The 13,991-nt window shown below is 52.0% G+C and overlaps 1 protein-coding gene across 1 annotated transcript in view; it reads right to left on the bottom strand.

Moving 5' to 3' along the window:
• Parvb (parvin beta) overlaps positions 1-13,991 on the bottom strand; it is a 93,532-nt gene that overhangs the window by 38,774 nt on the left and 40,767 nt on the right. Inside the window, exons 2-3 of the mRNA XM_036208762.1 lie at positions 9,291-9,380; positions 7,416-7,486 (exon numbers count right to left, since the gene is read on the bottom strand). Coding sequence (XP_036064655.1) covers positions 7,416-7,486; positions 9,291-9,380 — 161 coding nt within the window. The remainder of the gene's footprint in view (positions 1-7,415; positions 7,487-9,290; positions 9,381-13,991) is intronic.

Below are 13,991 nucleotides of genomic sequence, written 5' to 3'. Positions count from 1 at the left end.
GAGAAAAGGCCTCCACCAGATTGGCCAGTAGGCAAGCCTATGGTACATTTTCTTGATTAATGATTGATGTGGAAGGGCCCAATTTGGGCTGTGCCGCTCCTGGGCTGCTGGTCCTGGGCAGGTGGTCCTGGGTGTAATGAGAAAACATGCTGAGCAAGCCAGTGAGCAGCACTCCTCCACGGTCTCTGCCTCAGTTCCTGCCTCCGGGTTCCTGCTTTGAGTTCCTGCCCTGGCTTATCTGGATGATGATTACAAGGTTTAGGTGTCTTTCCTTCCCAGAGTGCTTTTGGTCAGGGTGTTCATCAGAGCAACAGAAACCCCAAGACAACGGATAAGGGTGGATATTCTCTGCCCGTCATCAAAAAGGGAAGGAAAGCTTGTGATTTGATGTCCTGCTGTCCCACCTCCAACTGCAAAAGCCATAGCTTCTGGGCCTTCCTTTGCAGGGTCTCCCCTGATGGTAAGAACATGAGTGTCTGCAGCAGGTTCTACCCTGGGCCGTGAGGATGAAGAGAGATGCAGTGCAGTCCCTGCCCAAGGGCAGGGACCTGTCATGGGTGTTATGTTGGGGACAGTGAGGGCATGGAAGGTGCACAGGGTGGAGGCAGAGCCAGCCCTGCCCCTGTCTGCCCCAGCTTTTAGGAAGAGTTGACTCCTCTACCCTGAGAGCCAACATGAGCCAACATAGCCGTTAGCTATCAGCCACCATCCCCATACTTCTATCACTGTGTCTCTGTCTCTGGTCACTCCCCTGCATGCTCACTAGGCTCTTGTCACCCTGCCCATCTCAATGGTTGCTAGAACATGTCAAGCACCTGCATACCACAGGACCTTTGCGTCTGCTGTTGGGCAGTTGGCCATGACCTTCTCCTAGGTATTGATGCAGAGGTCTGCTCAAATGCCACCTCCCTGACTGTCCTGCAGGAAGCAGCAGAAAGGCACCCCCTGCCACCTGATTGCATATTCACTGGGCCCTCACCATGCTTTCACCCAGGTACACTGTGAGCTTGGCGAGTGAGCTGTTTTGCTCGGCACTCATCCCCAGTGGCTAAGATCCCAGTCTGAGGTCTCAAACAAACCAGAAAACTGCCCTGGGGAATTCACATCTAGAAGGGACTCTCCGCCCTACAGGCCCTTCCAGAGGCTTCCTTTCTCAAACACAATCCTGCCAGGAAATCTCGAGAGAATGTTTCTTCTATGAGAATCGCAAACTTAAAGAAGAAAACAAGAAAACAAACACAAACCCCACATCTAGATCTCTGGCCTACTCAGAGCCCAAAGGCAGGAACAAAAAGCTAAAAATGAACTCCACACGACGGGCCAGGAGGCAAGCATCCTTCCCTGTCTCACTGCCACCCCCTACCCCCACCCCCAGGAGGTGCAGTTGACTTGGGGACATCGCCTGTCACCCCATCATTCTGCTCCAGGTCATACTTCTTATCTTCTGTTCTACAAAAGAGCTTTTAAAGATAGCATCAGCCATTATTTTTAGGGACTCGTTCATCTGCGAGCCCCAAGTCCTGCGGGTGAATAAGGAGGACATATATTAATTACATCCTTACACGGCACTCGATCACGGCTAGCTCTATGAGCTCGCTCTAACCAGAATAAAAAATTACTTTCCCCTTAGCTCCTTCTGAATTATAATCAGGTCTGCAGTCTGTCTCCCCCGGAGCCATGACAGTTACATCTTAATCATTTCCAAACACAGTCCTGGCTGTATTGTCCCCTGGGGATGGAGATGCACCTTACTGAATTGGGCGGAGTCAGTGGGGGCGGAGCCTAGCAGAGCACTTCATACAACCCGGGCACAAGAGGAAAAAACCAGCTTCATGACAAGGATAAGCCTTGCCCAGCAACTGAACAATGAGATATGAAATCTGCTCTTGGAGGAAGATGCACCCCAGCATGAGGTGCCTAGCTGCTCTGGCTAGCCTGCTTAGGAAGGGCTGTGGGGGTTTATTGGGTTTTTCTGCCCAACTCCAAAATGCATCATTCCAACACCAATTCTCTAACCTCACGTGCCTCTGTGGTCAACATGCTTATGAACATTCACTGCCCAGAGTCTGGCCCCCCAGGTTACGAGCTTAGTCATTGGCCATCAGTAAAAAGAACCACCCTCCACAGGCCCATTCCCTTCCAGAGATCAACAGTGCCAACCCCTTGACCATGCGTGTTTGGGTCCCCTTAGGCTCATCCTCCATTGGAAGCAAACTGGGGATTCACCAAATGCCCTCATTAGCAGTGACCCAGGTGTGACCAAGAGTGTGTGCTGTAGGGGAGATCTCATACCCAGGCAACTCTGAGGGTTTCACACCCTGGGGACAAGGACCAAATGAGACATGGAACACAGAGGCATCTCCCTAAAAGAAAAGCACGGGATGCTTTTTTAACAGAACAGTTAATGACATGAAGCATCTCAGCCGTAAGCCTCCAACACACTGACTACCTACAGGGAATTTGCATTGATTCCAGCAGACACCAGAAGAAATGGTCACAGGAAGAAATGTTAGGCGAGGACACCAGGGTAAGGCTCCTGGGCCCACAAAATGCAGGTCCATGTCTAAGGTGATGCTGGCTGGCCAATGCACCCTCCCCACCAGACCTGATCCCTCTCCATGCCCATCATCAGATAATGAATGGCCATGGGTTGAGGTTCTACATTTTCCTGAGTTGGGATTAGACCTTCGCCCCTTAATGGCCCCATAAGCACAGCAGATGCTCAAAATAGTTTTTTAATGACCAGCCTCATTCCGATGTCTGCCCAGGAGAGCCAGGGACTTCAGACAAAGGCAGAGGGCAGCTCACAACATGCAAAGATGACAATCGCAAAGTAGTAGAGGACAGAGAAGGCCACCACGACAACAGAGGGGAAACATAGAGGACAGAGAACAGAGAGGAAGAAACACGGCTGGCCAGGCATCCTCAGAAACTCAGCCCTTGTCTCAAAGACTGAGAGAGGATGTGAAGGACAGACGGCCCCAATGACCATGTCCAGAAGGACAGGATGTGAGCCAGACCGAGCTGCCCTCTAACCTGCTCAGCCCAACATACCAGATAGATTAAAAATACCCGCATCTGGGGAGGCAGCGGTATGGTTCAGTCATGGAGCAATGTCCTGGGTGCCCTCCCCAGCTCTAGGGGGAAAAACAAAACAAAACAAAACACAAAACCTGTTTCTGGATAGCACCCCCTACAGGGACCAGCAGAAGCTGGGTCACTGCTCTGCAGCATGGATGATGTTCTGAAACAATGAAACTCACCCAGTGACCCTGGACACTGAGGTTCTGGAACCATCTGCACAGCAGTACAATCATAAGCTCCCAGCCCCTGACTCTTCTCCCATGACCCATTCCCTAGATCCTGATCCCAAGTGTGCCTCCCCAGCTCACTGTGCCTGTCTCCAACTGTGACCTTAAGGACAACAGCTTCCAGTGCAGTGGAAAGTCCTCAACCTTCCTAATGCTGCGACCCTTTCATACAGTTTCTCATGTTGTGGTGACCTTCAACCATAAAATTATTTCTGCTGTTTCATAACTGTAATTTTGCTACTGTTATGAACCATAATGTAAATATCTGATATGCAGGATATCTGATAAGAGATCCCTTTAAAAAGGTTGTTCAACCCCCAAAGGGGTCACGACTCATAGGTTGATAACCACTGTTCCAGTGGGTTCTGGGGTCCTTCTGGTGAATTATCAAGCCTAAGGTACGCTGGGACTCCTGAGATTGCCAGTGTGTCCTGGAGGAAACTATCTCCTCTAAACATACACTCAGAGGGTCCCTGCTCAGCACTGCAGCAACAAAGCCACAGAGTGTGTGGAGCAGAGGGAGAGAGGGAGGAGGCATGGAACGATAGTGAAGGGTCTGAACAGAGCAGACCCGAGGTGCCAGACTCCGTGGTGATCCTGGGGACGAGCCAGGTACCAAGTCCAGTCTTAGCAGCAGTTGGGAGGCTGTTCACCCACACTCATGGCACAAGTGTGATATCTGGGCCAGCTACAGCCAGGACAGAAAAAGAAAACGTCCACAGTCCTCCAACACGAGCAAGCTCCAACCAGACCACAGCTATCCTCCCAGCCCGGTACACCTGACCAACAGGGCGAGTCCATCGGAACCACTGCACCTACCTCCCTCACCTGTCTGTCTCAGAGCCCTGCCTTGCCAAGTAGTTTGGCACTCTGTACACCCCACCACACAGCCACACAATAGCTGATGAGCCCCCTAAGGCCCCAGAGCTGCTCCCATGTGCCTGGTGTTTACATGAGTTTTTGAAAGTGCTAGGTCAAGACCAGCCTGTTAGGAGATGAGATCTCAGGCTGGGGTGCCTGGAGTCTAGTCTCCATATGTGTAGCTGAAAGCCAATGGGATGGTTGTGGGAACAGGGCATCTCAAGGACTCACCCTGCCTGACTGATGTGGATGGTCCAGCTACAGTGGAGGAGATTTGCTTCCTGTGGCCACTCTAGGGGAAGGGACTTCCACAACTCTGGTGGCTTCCCATGGATCCTCTCACATGCTGGAGGCAAGAAGCCCAGAACCACTGTTACCGAGTTGAAGTCAAGTGTTAGGAGAGGAGAGCTAGCCCCTCTGGAGGCTCTAAGGACCCTGCTTCCCTGGCTTCTCCAGTTTCTAGGGGCTCCCACAGACCTCAACACATGGCTTTCATCCTTCCTCTAATCCAGTAGCTGGAGCCAGGCTTCCCTCTTCCTGACACCTTCATCCGCAGCCTTGGCCACGCAGCCCAGATGCAATGGGTAATCTGTAATGGGTAGCCATCCCAGCCTTGGCCTGGAAGTTCCAACCCCCATTGAGGCTTTGGTAATGGTCACGCCCACAAGGCGGGGCTGGGGGAGGAAGCTGAAGACCCAGGATCAAGAGGAGAGGTCTCTCTTGGTTCTGGGACCCTGGACGCTGGAGGTAGACCGAGCAGAGTTCTCGAGAGAACACCGCTGGACTGCGCCATACCTTTCCCAGACCCTGCAACCTACCCCTTCATTTGTAAGTTACCCCACAAAATAAACCTCCCTTTTAACTACGTGGAGTGGCCTTAATAATTTCACCAATAGTAATCTTTCATTCATTTGGTTTGTTGTTGTTTTTTTCTTGTTTGGTTGGTTGGTTGGTTGGTTGGTTGGTTGGTTGGTTGGTTGGGGGTTTGTTTTGTTCTGTTTTCCAAGACAGGGTTTCTCCCAGGATGTCAGTCAGACCAAGCTGTTCTCTAACCTGCTCAGGCCAACATACCAGATAGGTTTTAAGTCTGGAACTGGCTGTCCTAGAACTCACTATATAGACCAGGCTGTCCTCAAACTCAGAGATCTACCTACTTCTGCCTCCCGAGTGCTGGAATTAAAGGTGTGCACCATCACTGCCCAGTGAGATGGTTGATCTTAATTGTCAACTTGACACAATCTAGACTCAACTGAGGAGTATCTACATTGAGTTGGCCTGGGGGGTAGGGGACTACCTTAATTAAGCTAATTGATGTGAGAGGACCAAGCCTGCTACTGTAGGTGGCACCAGCCCCTAGACCTATGGGGTCTCAAAAAGGATAAGAATGGAAAAGGCTGAAAATAACAGGCAAGCAAGTAAGCATGCACACATTCATTCTCTCTGCTCTTACAGTGGATGTGACTAGCTACTTCAAGTTCCTGCCACCTTGACATGCTCACAGTGTTGGACTGTAACCCAGAACTGCAAATTAGATAAACTCCTTCTCCCCTGCCTAGTGAGACACTGTCTCAAAAAAAAAAAAAAAAAAAAGGAAAAAGAATCATCCTCAGCCGGGCAATGGTGGCTCACACCTTTAATCCCAGCATGTAGGAGGCAGAGGCAGATGGATCTCTGAGTTCGAGGACAGCCTGGTTTACAGAGTGAGTTCCAGGACAGCCAGGGCTGCACAGGGAACCCTGTCTTGAAAAAACAGAAAAGAAAAAAAAAAAATCACCCTCTTTGGATGGCCATAACAGACATTTCCAGTTCATATTCCTAGAAGGCACAGCTGGCAAGCAGCCCTGATTCCCCTGAATTGGCCCTTGTGAAAACTCAGTCACAAGGGTCCATATCGGGCTCCCTGCTGTGGTGAAGGTGGGAAGGCCAACAGAGAGCCATCATTTCAGGACACTGACACATGCAGCATTTCAACACGCCTAGGTCACCCGAACCAACTCTGGGTCTCTGAGGTATGACCCTATCTGCCTGCCCCTGGACAGGATCAGACATGTGATAGGGAAGGGCAGGTGGTTGTCCCTAGAAGCCACTGAGCCACAGTCCTACCCACCTGTTTCTGTGACCTTTGAGAGGAAAGCCTCTGTTTTCCTGAGGGAAGTCAGGGCAGACATTCACGCAGGAGCTTGAAGCAGAAACCATGGAGGAACGCTACTTGCTGGTTTATTCACAGACTCACGCTTAGCTAGCTCTCTTACATAACCTAGGACTGCCTGCCAAGGGAATGGTGCCACCCACAGTGGGCTGTGCCCACCTATATCAATTAGCAATCAAGACCATCACTCACAGACACGCCAGAGGCCACATCTGATCTGGGCAAGGCCTCCATGGAGACTCCCTTTTCAGGTGACTCCAGGCTATGTCAAGTTGACATTTTAGGGCACCAAGGCCTCTCTTCAGATGAGGCCATGGTGGGGGAAGACAGCAACCTGCTCCCCAAAACAGCTTGAATGCAGACCCCATGAAGCTATAACAATCGGGTGTGTCTGCAGGGTGTACGGGTTCAAAACAGACCCTGCACAGCTCTTGTGAGCACTGTGTGACAGCCACATAAAGGCCGAGGGCTGCCTTGCACATGGGAACACCTAGAGGACCCATGTTCCATCTCATTCTTCAGCCCACACTCCACTCCTCTGCACCCCTTTCCTTTTTTATTCTTTTTTTTTAATTTATTTTACATGCCAACCACAGTCCCCCCCACCTTCTTCTGTTCCCTTCCCCCACCACCTTTCTCTCGGTCCCCATCCTACTCCTCAGAAAGGGTAAGGCCTCCCATGGGAGTCAACAACACATGGCATATCAAGCTCCTGAGGCAGTAACAAGCCCCTCCCCCTGCACCAAGGCTGAGTGAGGCATCTCACCATAGAGAATAGGTTCCAAAAAGCCAGCTCATGCACCAGGGACAGATCCTGGTCCCACTGCTAGGAACTCCACACACAGACCAAGCTACTCAACTGTCACCCACATGCAGAGGGCCTAGGTCGGGCCCACGCAGGCTTCCCAGCTGTCAGTTTAGAGTCCGTGGGCTCCCACGAGCTCAGTTCTGCGCCCCGTTCTGTTGTAGCCTCATTGGCCCTCTCGGGAGCCTGGAGGCTCAACTCCTCCTTGTGTCTACAGAAGCCCCGAGGCTCCGAAAGAAGGCCTGGAGCCAACACAGGGATGCTCCAATCACGTCAGACTATACCTCACCTTGACCAGCTCCTTGAACTTGGGGTCCTCTCTGGAGGTGGGATCAATCATGGTACGTTCCTCATTCTCCTCTGCCAAGGACAGAAAGGGCCAGAGTGAATCAGGGAAGTGGAGTGGGGCATTGACAGGGATGTCAGGGGTGGAGGACTCCCTGCTTACTCACATGGGGCAGGGAGCAGGTGGAAAAGCAGAGACCCACCATGGTGTCAGTGAGAACAGGTCTCCTGCCTTGTGGGCTACACGCCAAGATCAGAAATAAATCATGCAGGGCAGCAGGAGGAGATGAAGCCAGACTCTATCTCCCCAGCCTTAGACTCCAAAGGCTCTAGTGAGTCTAAACCATGCTGGCATGGGGAGAGGAAGGACAGTGGGTGGCACCCGCAGTGGGTTGGCAAGGGTTGGAGAGAGCTGAGAACACCAGTAGTTCCTGGATCACTGTGTGGCGGGTGGCTGGTTGAGCCATGCCCTGGAGCACTGCCCCTAGTGAGGCGGCAGGTAACTGTTACACCTGCCTATGACCTTGAGGTACCTGCCCCTGGGGCGTGGCCGCTGGGGGACCCTTAAGACCTAGGATGCACGGAAGCAGCTCTCTCTTCGCTACCTCGTGGTTTTGGATATTGGAATGGACCAGGGCAGAGGCATCATATACAACACAAGATGTACAGGGAAGTGTTAGAAATAGCAAAACCATGCAAAGGGATGACATTTTACCCATCTCCCCTGTTAGGTTTTTCCTCTATGTTCTAGCCTGGATCTGGCAGACAGCAAGAGGCCAGTGGAGTTCGTCAGAGGAGCAGGACAGGAAGGAGGGGAAGGGATGAAGACGGGGGAAGGGATGAAGATGGGGTGGAGGGGGCAGTACAGAAAGGGCTAGGTCCCACAGACGCCAGGGTGCTGTGGGCCCACTGACCACAGCGGGGATCTGGGGGGAAGTCCAGCTTTCCAGGCAGAGAACAGCCCAGATGCAGCTGCTGCATCAATCAGCTGCAGTAGCAGTGATGGGCATGCCCTTCTGGTGAGGACAGAACGTCACAGACCAGTGGTCTCAGGTACCCGGCCACCTCTAGGCCACAGGTTGGGTCTCCTCTGCTTCCTCCCTGAGACCCTGATGGCCTTGTCATGGAAAATCTGGGTAGACAGGGATCTCCATCTGAACTAGAATTTGGAAATAAGCAATGTCCCATACCTGCCTTCCACAGTGACTTGCTGCCAATACACAAGGCCAGGAAAGGCTACTTTGACTACCACCCCGTCATCACCCTGCCAGGAGTCAGGGGCCTCCCCATCCACAGTTCCCACACAGCCAGCTGCAGGCCCAGTACGGCTCTTCAGGTCAGCTATCGAGGTACGTGGGGTGTCTGGGATGTGTGCCTAGTTTCTAAATTTCTTCATGCTTTGAGACCTTGGGGCCTGCTCTTCCCAGGGAGACTTTCCTCCAGGGATGGCTGTCCTCTAGCCTCCTCCTCTAGGGACTTATGGGGTACCATACCCTGAGCCAACATTCTCTGCCTCATCTTGTCTCATCCCCTAGGCCAGCTATCAGCCAACTCAAGTCAGTACCTTGTTCCTGGAGCTCACACCATCCAGTCCTCTACTCAGTAAACAAGCCAACTCCTCTCTCTCTCTCCTCCACTGCTTGCCCATCCCTGCTTGGCCATCTCCTGGAACTGTGACCATAACAAGCCATGTTCCCAGTGCCAGTCATCAACACCTGGATGCCAATGAAACCTGCACCGGAAGACAGGAGTGGAAGCCTGCTTCTCCCCAGAGATCTCTCTGAATAAGACACAGGTTCTCAAACACCACCCACCCATGGGGGGGGGGGGGGTCCTATACCAGGGATGGACAGCAAAGGACGCCAAGGGGTCACAGTACCTAGCTGGGTGTCTTCAGGGTGGATGTCCACCAAAGCCGGAGCCATTGGAGAATTGATGGCACTCTTGCCTTCTTCTTGCAAGTCAGTCACTGTTGAGTAAAGAGAGACCCAGTCAGTATGCAGAGAGCCCAAGAGGAAAGTCCGACATTTCCAACATGTCACTTACATGCACATCCCTTCATGGTGGTTGGCCCAGCGAGGCTGAGGAAAAGTACTCCTAGCCCAGAACACATGCCATTTTGCTTTGCATCCAGCAGTTTTTCATTCCTTCCAAGCCTGACCAGTCTGTCCACACTGTTCTTTGGAATATGTGACTGAGACATGGAAGCTTCTGGTTGCTTCTAATGGCTTCCAGACCTGCCTGAAGCTGCTTTGGGAGACAAAGCTTAGACCCCAGCAAGGGCAGAGAACATAGATGGAGCGGCCTTCTGTTTCTGGCAGAACTGTGTCCAGGGTTGTAGACTTGAGGTGTGAACAGGCTTGCTTGCACACACGGGTGATCAGAATTTAAAGTGTGCCACATCCTTTGGGACGGAAGTCTGATGGAAGTGTAGTGAACTCTTACATTTTGTGCTGTCCTTGTATCTATTTTTAAACAGACTAGAATCTCAGACCAGAAGCCAGCTCAGCCTGGACATATACCTCCTCCCTAATGGGCACAACCCTTCCAGACTGCTGCCCTGGGAACCGTTAACCTCCAAGAGGGCATCCACATGTAGCCAGCCTGGATGTCCCCTCTCACCTCACTTCCCACATGGACTATGCAAAGAGTCATGACAACCAGCCCTCACTTGCTGGTACTTGGGCCTGCAGGGAAATCTGCTTGGATGATGTCCTAAACCCAGCAAGGCATGGCCCACAGCCCTCTTTCTCCCCACATGCTCCACTAATTCTGCAGACGCAGACGTGTGCTCTAGGTGGTAAGTCACTAAATCTCTATTACCGTCTCTCCTGGCCCCCGGAGGGACACGCTTCCTCCTAAGATCTTAAATCTCTATAGAATGTAACAGCATCAGGATCAAGGTCAGTAGGAAAAACAACAAATCCTAAGGAAGTGAGCGAGTTTCCATGCTGGCAGTGTGTGGGCCCAGAGACTGCAAGCTGTGCATAAGCTTGTATGCATGTTGGCTGGGGGTAGGGGATAGTTGCAAGATTCAGACAGTGTGCACCCCAGTCCTATGACACCACACAGGATCCTTCAAGAGATGTGACAAGAGACCCTGACGGCCCTTGGTCGTAGCCACAGAGGGTGGAGGGTACGGGGGACAGCTTGTACAGATGCAAGGCTTGGCTTCTTCCTGTCTACAGAAAGCTCTACCATGTCTGGAGCCCTGGAACCAGAAATGATGGCTTCCATACCCCTAGACCTCAGAGTCCAGACTCTAGCCCCAAGATCCAGAGGTGACAGAGATGGGTCCAGACCTAGACCTGTAGCTTTTTACAGTGGGAAGTACTGATCACTGACGGATTACAGGATTACACATCCTCTCTGAGGAGATCTCCAGCAGCAGGTGTCCCACCACTCTGTCCTTCTGCCTCAGAACATAGACATTGATACACCCTCTAAGCTCTGCCTGGAATACCGTCACCACCTCACAGCTTTGACATGTTGGTCACCTGGCACCCACAACAGCAGGTGATGGGGCAACACCACGTATGACACAAGTGATCCCAACTTTACTGGCTGGGAGACCCCAAGCCAGTCTTGTTAAGCCTTCTGACCCTGCTGCCTCAGGTGGCATTTCCTGTTTGTCCTCTGAGGACCCCAGGCAGGCTGAAAAACACAAGTCCCCAGCTTAGAGCAGGACACAGGACAGGCTCTTGAGACATGGCTGTGGATCCAGCTCTGGGGACAAGCCACCCTCTGCCTTCACAAGGACACACACCAGCTCTAACATCAGCGAAGATGCTGATGTCCAGTTTTTTTGGAAAAAGGAGACCCTCTCGTAAACTTGGACACCCACGTTCAAGGCTATGTTGTTCACAACAGCCAAAAAGGTGAAAATAGAACAGATGTCCATAGGTTCAAAACAAAACAAAAAAAAAAGGAAGGAAGGAAAATTATGATGGCCACACCCATGGGGATCCACACCCATGGGGATCCACAAATAGGACTCAGTCATGCATGGAAAGGCTCTTAACCACTGAGACATCCCTCCAGCCCCTACTAATCATTTCCTAATCCCCCAATCCTCAACATGACTCTATGAGGGAAGCAGGCAACTATAAAAACTCCCATGAGTCAGTGACCACCAACGGGTGTGGACTCCCTTCCCTGCCCCCCCCCCAAGACACACAAAGATCCATCCTGGGACACCAGGTTAGTTTAGAAAACAGATCAAATTCCCACAAATATTTGCACTTCATAGTGAAATGAAGGGAGTCAGAAATAGGAAGAAAAGAAACTCTCCAGGGAAATTCAACACCATGGCAGCCCAGTGACCAGGACTCCCCAAATCCCATCTGGCTAACACTTCAGGGAAAAGCACAGGGGGTCTCTTATGCCAAGGCCATGCGCAGTGGTTGGGGTGACCGTCAAAGAAAAAAAGGACAGTTTCTGTTGAGAATGAGGCCGTCCAGAGAAACTCCAGCGAGCCACCTAGGAAAATCATATCAAGGAACCACCATTCCTCTCAGAAAAGACCCCAGTGGGTAAAGTACTGAGAAAGCATGAAGGCCCATGACCAATCTCCAAAACCGACATTAAAAAGCCAGCACTGGCCCCTGTAATCCCAGTGCTGGGAAGGCAGAGACAGGCGGCTTCCTGGAGCTTACTGGCCAGCTAGCCTAATCCGTCAGCCCCAGTCCCAGTGAGAGACCCCCATCTCAAAAAGCAAGATGGACGGCTCCTGAGGCCCAACATGAAGGGTGACCACAGGCCTCCACGTGTACCTGCAACATGCATGAACACACAAACACAAATGAAGTGTAAAACAATAATAATAACAAAGACCCTGGAGCCACTACATACATGCATCAGCCCCCTACTGAGACTTGGGGCATGAAGAGACTGGGATTGTGAACTTGATTCCAAAATCTCAGAGTTGGGTGGGGGTGGGGCAGAGGGTGGGGGTGGGCAAAGAGAATGCCATTATCAAAGCACAGAAACTAGGTCACATAAAACAGAAATTTCCACACCGCCCTTGCACATCCAAAACAACACTACGCAGGGCCAGGGACTGTGTGGCCTTCATAAAGAAGAAGAACACATGCAGAGCCTGCCAGGCTGCGATCCACATGCGCTCCCCAGGGTGGTCCTTCCAGTTCAAGGCCTTGGGGAAATACAGACTCAGAGCCCAGGAAGAGCCCTTTGACCTTGGCCAAACCTGCCAAGCCCCAGCTCAAACCTCACTCTGCCACATACTTGTGGGGTCAGGCAAGCCCCCTGCACCTCACTAAGCCTCGGTTTCCCCTCTGTAGCACAAAGGTGGAAACAGTTCCTGCTCACAGAGGTGGTTAGAGGGATGGAGAAGTCTGGGGCACTCAGCATCTGGCTCAGCTTGCACACATAGCTATAAGCTGGAGGGTTAGCTGTGGTTGATGGTGGCTACCTGAGGAGGCTCAGGAGAGCCACTACCATGGAGGAGCGTGGAGGAGGTACAGGTCCTTCATGTCGGGAGAACCATGGGAGACTTCCTGGAGGAGGCATCCAATGAACCAGTCTTAAAAGAAGGTCAGACTCAAGAGCAGCCTGGGGAATACAGAGCAGTATGTGGTGGTGGTGATGGTGGGAGGGAGGCTCAGCCCAGGGGCCTACAGATACCAAGGGTAGAGGGATCCATTGCCCCAGCCTGAATCTTCCAGGTATCATACTCTGCATTGGATGGTTTCCAGTGTTAACCTAATGGGCAGCTTTGAGGACCCACTAGTCTTTCGAGGATGGATTTGGAGAACCAAGTCTTCCACTCCACCAGCAACCAGCCCACCGGGCTACTGGGTTTCAGTGAATCCCAGGCATGCTGAGGTTTTTAAAGTTATGTTCCAGTTGCCAAGAGGATACACACTTCAAAGATGTGAGATGCCGCTGGCTGGGTGCTAGCTGTGCCCAGCTCCAGACCTGGGGTAGGTCTGTGATAAAACCGAATCCTAGGAGCCTATGGCCTGGCTTTCCCATGCATCCTCATTGTTCTGAGCTGAACACCCTGTCCAAACGCAGCCCAGCAGCCAGATGTGAAGAGTGGGTATCAACAAGGCCCTTCTGGCTGCACCGAATCTCCAGGGCTTGTAAGGAGCTGGTTGTACAGAAATACCAGCTGAGGACCAAGAGGAAGAAGCCAGGAACGGAGGAAGATGGAAGCCAGAGAGGGATGGAGTTGGAAGCCAGGGAAGGAGACGTGGAGGTCAGGGAAGGGAGAGAGGAAGCCAGAAAAGAGAGGACAGGGTGACTGAGGCAAGCCTCTTGTCTCCTCCCTCCCTCTCCAAAGACTAGGTAAGGCTTAGAAAGCAAAAAGTTACATGCAGGAATACACACCTGTAATCCTGGCCTGGGAGAAGTAGAGGCTAAGAAGGACCAGCTCAAGGTCATTCTCTGCCACATAGTGAGTGGGAAGGCCAGCCTGGGCTACATAAGACCTGGTCTCGAATTTTTCTTAATTAAAACTTAAAAGAAAACAATCCGGGGGTGGAGGGGAGCCACCTTTCTCGACTTACAGTCCCAGAGGGAAAAAGACGGCTTCCGAAGCCCCCTGCCCGCCCCCTCA

The sequence above is a fragment of the Onychomys torridus genome, chromosome 16 (assembly GCF_903995425.1).
Source record: "Onychomys torridus chromosome 16, mOncTor1.1, whole genome shotgun sequence".
Taxonomy (NCBI): domain Eukaryota; kingdom Metazoa; phylum Chordata; class Mammalia; order Rodentia; family Cricetidae; genus Onychomys; species Onychomys torridus.
The sequence above is the reverse complement of the archived record's forward strand: the minus strand, read 5'-3'. Positions and strand labels throughout refer to the sequence as shown.